Genomic DNA, 4,933 nt, shown 5'->3' with positions numbered 1-4,933 from the left:
TTAGTTAAATGTTGAAATTAGATTATATGCTAGAGAAAGGAGTAGGTTTCTTGTGAGACGGTCTCATGAATCTTTATCTGTGAGACGGATCAACCCTACCGATATTTACAATAAAAAATAATACTCTTAGCATAAAAATTAATATTTTTTCTTGGATGACCCAAATAATAGATTTGTCTCACAAAATACAAGCCGTGAGACCGTCTCACACAAGTTTTTGCCCTTCAAATATTAGGACATTATAAACGAGATCAACGAATAAAAATTACTAATATCGCATCTCATGAAAAAAATGAATAAATGATTTCAAAAATTTTGAAAAAATACATGGATAAGATTAAATTTTGACAATATAGAAAAAAGAAAACGCAAAAACAAAATACATTACAAAATTATATTTTTAAAATAACACGAAGAATAGTTAAACATGTCTCTAGTACATAATAACTTTTTTCATATTCTATATTATTATTATATTATTAAGTGTGAGACTCGTAGAATAACTATATTTGAGAGCATCAAAATATTTAATTTCATAATTACCTTTCTTACAAACCTCCTCCAATCACTTTATATTTTATAGAGAAAAATATAAACAAATTTTTTTTTTTAAATCGAACAACTCTTTTAAATTGAAAATAATTTCGTACTAATTATTTAGTATGATTTGATCAAATCATAAATAATAATAATAATATATGTAACACCTACCTATGCATCTTTCACTGGTAAATTGCTATAGGGATATTTTAAAAATTAAAATATGATCAAAAGATTTAAATAAACTTTTCGTGTGCAGCGTCGAATTCGAATCGAAAGACAAATCTGGAACTTTCAAACTTTATCCGAATATATTATAATTATATCATTTCACACAGCACACAAAAATTCAAAAGCGCGTAGAGTAATTGAATATTGATCCACGCAACTGAAAATATCAAATTCAACTCTCCACGTATTCAACCACAGATACAGATTTTTAAATTCAAAATTAATTATAATCTAACTTAGAAATAAATTTTGTTAATATGAATTCAAAAATATTTTAGTTATTTAAGATATAGTAAAATCTGCCTGATCAATTTCTATTTTTATTTTTAAAAATATGCAAAGAGGCGATTTCATGATATGATATGATGCAAAACTTGTGTGAGACGGTCTCACAGGTCGTATTTTGTGAGACGAATATTTTATTTGGGTCATTCATGAAAAAATATTACTTTTTATGCTAAGAGTATTATTTTTTATTGTGAATATCGGTAGGCTTGACCCGTCTCACGGATAAAGATTCGTGAGAGCGTCTGACAACATACATATTCCACAAATTAATATCCATTTATTTATAACACTTTAACCAAAAAAAATCTTTTGCCACGAATTTATCTGTTTAGCTTGATCTATACTTTCTAAAACTAAATTGGATAAAACTAGTCATAATAATTAATTCAAAATTGTTTTGACATTTTTACACCCACTGAATTACTATATTTGGTGTGATTGGTATGTTTGATGTGGTTTGATCAATAAATTAATTAAACACAAATTCCTTTCATTTTATATGATTTATATTGGATAATATCATGATTGTAAAAGTAATGAATCGTCATACTGTAATTTTAAATGATTATATTTATATGGAAGTCATATCAAATTGCGTTTACTAATGATTGGATGATATAGATAATTTATAATTATTAAAGTAATTAAACAAGATTTGGAATAATAATAGATAAATAATAATATGTTTACTCTGATTGATAATGATTATGATTATGATTAATATTAACATTAAATGATGCTTATTATTTGAGTATGTCTCTTGTGATGCGGTCACACGAATCTTTTTCTGTGAGACAGGTCAATTCTACCGATATTATAATAAAAAATAATACTCTTAGTATAAAAAGCAATAGTTTTTCATGGATGACTCAGATAAGATATCTGTCTCACAAAATACGACCCGTGAAAGCATCTCACACAAGTTTTTGTCTTATTAATTTGCCAATTTGATCACAATACTTTGTTAATAACATTAAATGATAATTATAGTTGAAAAATATTATTTTAAATATTTTTATTATATACTTAATTTCTTTTTTAAAATAGTTTATGATTAAAATATTTTTTAATGTTCCTTAACTTTTCAAAAAATTAATCATTTTAATTCAAAATATACCAATTAACACTTTCTTTACCCAATCCCGTTATCTGATTCGCCAGCTATTACGTTAGCCCAGACGTTTGTTTACCCAATATACAATAAAAGATACTTACCGTAATTTCCATACTCATAAGTCGTGGTCAAATCTCTTGTACATTTCGGCTGCGTTTGGTTGCAGTATAAAATAAACTAATGATTAGTATGTAAATGATAAAGAAAATGATTGTCGTAGATATGTAATATATGATAGTATGTTTGGTAAGATTTTTAAGTGTAGGATAATTTTGAAATTTTTGATGAAAAGACAAAATTGCCCTTCCTCTTTTTTTTTCTTCTTCCACTCCGGCGGCGGCGGTCCGGCAGTCCGGCGGCGGATCCGGCAGCCGGCGTGGCGGCGACGGCGTCGGTCCGACGGCGGCAATGGAGTTCCGACGAATGTCCGGCGACGACGGCGGCGGCGGTCCGGCAGCCGAGGTGGTTCAATAGCGGCGAAGGAAGAAGGGTAAAATTGTAAAAGAGAGTAGGGATAGAGGAGGGATTAATAATCATACGGAGGAAGGAGGTATTATTTTATCATACGTAATATCACCTAATCACTCATAGGAAAGATTGAGCTGGTTAATTAAAAATCGTACCAAACGGAGGATTAGGTGTGATAAAATAATCTATCACACCTAATCCGCCCAACCAAACGGTGCGTTCATGGACAACCGCTAATACAATACTAGAGTATGTCGGTGCATCAGTTGCAATCGTGCAAGATCGGAAGTACTATTGATTATCAATAAAAAAAAAAAAAAAAGAACAAGTCAATAGTCAAAATGTACATCCATCGGGGTGATTTAAATATATTTTTCACACAGTCATCATCTTTATGCCCTATAACAACATGAATAATGGCATGCTCTAAGTATCATATAAATACAAGCTTTGTTTCCATTCATCTTATCTAACAAAGTTTCCCTAACATGGTTTCATTTGCCCCAATCTTTGCTATCCTTTTGTTCCTGCTAGTCTCCATCTCCAATGCACAATCCTCGTTTCGACCCAAAGCTCTCCTCCTCCGGGTCGAAAAAGATGCTTCTACCCTTCAGTACGTCACCAAAATCAACCAAAGAACGCCTTTCGTGCCTGTGAGCCTAGTTGTTCATCTTGGAGGCCAATTTTTGTGGGTTGATTGCGACAAAAGCTACGTGTCATCCTCGTACCGTCCCGTTCGTTGTCGCTCAGCCCAATGCTCACTCGCACGAGCTACTGCATGTGGGGATTGTTTCAATGGGACTAGACCTGGATGCAACAACAACACTTGTAGTGTTATCCCAGATAACCCTTTTATTCGCACAGCAACAAGTGGGGAGCTAGCACAAGACGTCATCTCCATTCAATCGACCGATGGGTCAAACCCCGGCAGGGTCGCGACGGTACCGAATTACATATTCACGTGTGCGCCCACGTTTCTACTTGAGGGCCTAGCAACGGGTGCAACGGGACTGGCGGGTCTGGGAAGAGCCCGAGTTGGCATGCCATTGCTATTGGCAGCCGCTTTCAGCTTTCCCCGGAAATTCGCCATTTGCCTGTCCAGAAGCGGCGTCATAATTTTCGGAGACCGCCCGTACAGATTCCTCCCTGGACTGGAACCTTCGTTGAGATACACCCCGCTGTTCATCAACCCTGTCAGCACCGCCTCGGCTTACTCACAAGGTGACCCTTCTGATGAATACTTCATCCGCATAAACTCCATCAGAATCAACGACAAACCTCTTTCCATCAACACGACACTCCTGAAAATCGACAGCGAAGGCAATGGTGGGACCAAAATCAGCACTGTGAACCCTTACACTACCCTGGAAACCTCCATTTACCGAGCATTCACCTCTCTCTTCATTCAAGAAGCCGCCGCCAGGAACATCAGCCGGGTGGCTGCTGTGGCCCCTTTCGGCGTGTGTTTCAGCACCCGGAACGTTTTCTTCTCGAGGGTGGGGCCTACGGTTCCGTACATTGATCTGGTGTTGCAAGGACAGAATGCAGTTTGGACGATTACTGGTTCGAATTCAATGGTGTATATTAATGACGTTTTGTGCCTCACGTTTCTGGATGGAGGGCTGAATCCAAGAACTTCGGTCGTGATCGGATCGTACCAATTGGAGAACAACCTTTTCCAGTTTGATTTGGCTGCTTCAAGGTTAGGATTCAGCGGTACGCTTTTGGGGATCCGAACTACTTGTTCCAACTTCAACTTCACTTCGAATGCCTGATCACAGTGTTAAAAATTTCTCCAGAAGATGTAACTTTATCTAATATAATAATTGGCTGAATGAATGCCTGGTGAGTGTAATGCTGCCACGTCCAGTCAAGTTGCCAATAAGAAACTATGCTACGTGTTTGAACTATATTTTAATACGTACATTAAATTGCTTAATCAGTTTAACCGTTTACATTTAGTCTTATGTTATTTTCCATAAATGGAAGTTCTACATTTTAACAAGTTAAATTAAAACGAAAGTAGAAAAAAACATATCATTCACAGCAGAAATGGACTGTCCTTGTGGCGTTGGAATTTAGAGGGTGTTCGTCTTAAAAATAATAATAATAAAAGAATATAGAGAGGGTGTTGGATATCAACTAAAGCATAAGTTAAGAAAAAAGATAAGACCCACATTCAAATGCCTGAGTTTAGTCTGCAATATTAGAAAACAATTTCGGTTATCGTGTGAATCTGTAGATATATATATGTCCACAATTAAATAGATATTCTTAATTAGATTGATAATC

At 35.0% G+C, this 4,933-nt stretch overlaps 1 protein-coding gene across 1 annotated transcript; it reads left to right on the top strand.

Moving 5' to 3' along the window:
* Nucleotides 1-3,039: 3,039 nt before the first annotated feature.
* LOC142545630 (putative aspartic proteinase GIP2) lies at nucleotides 3,040-4,580 on the top strand. The gene has a single exon (XM_075652917.1). It carries the CDS (start codon nucleotides 3,130-3,132, stop codon nucleotides 4,414-4,416), a length of 1,287 nt encoding a protein of 428 aa, XP_075509032.1. The 5' UTR covers nucleotides 3,040-3,129; the 3' UTR covers nucleotides 4,417-4,580.
* The last annotated feature ends 353 nt before the right edge of the window (nucleotides 4,581-4,933 follow it).

Source organism: Primulina tabacum, chromosome 1, assembly GCF_025594145.1.
Source record: "Primulina tabacum isolate GXHZ01 chromosome 1, ASM2559414v2, whole genome shotgun sequence".
Lineage (NCBI taxonomy): Eukaryota > Viridiplantae > Streptophyta > Magnoliopsida > Lamiales > Gesneriaceae > Primulina > Primulina tabacum.
The sequence above is the reverse complement of the archived record's forward strand: the minus strand, read 5'-3'. Positions and strand labels throughout refer to the sequence as shown.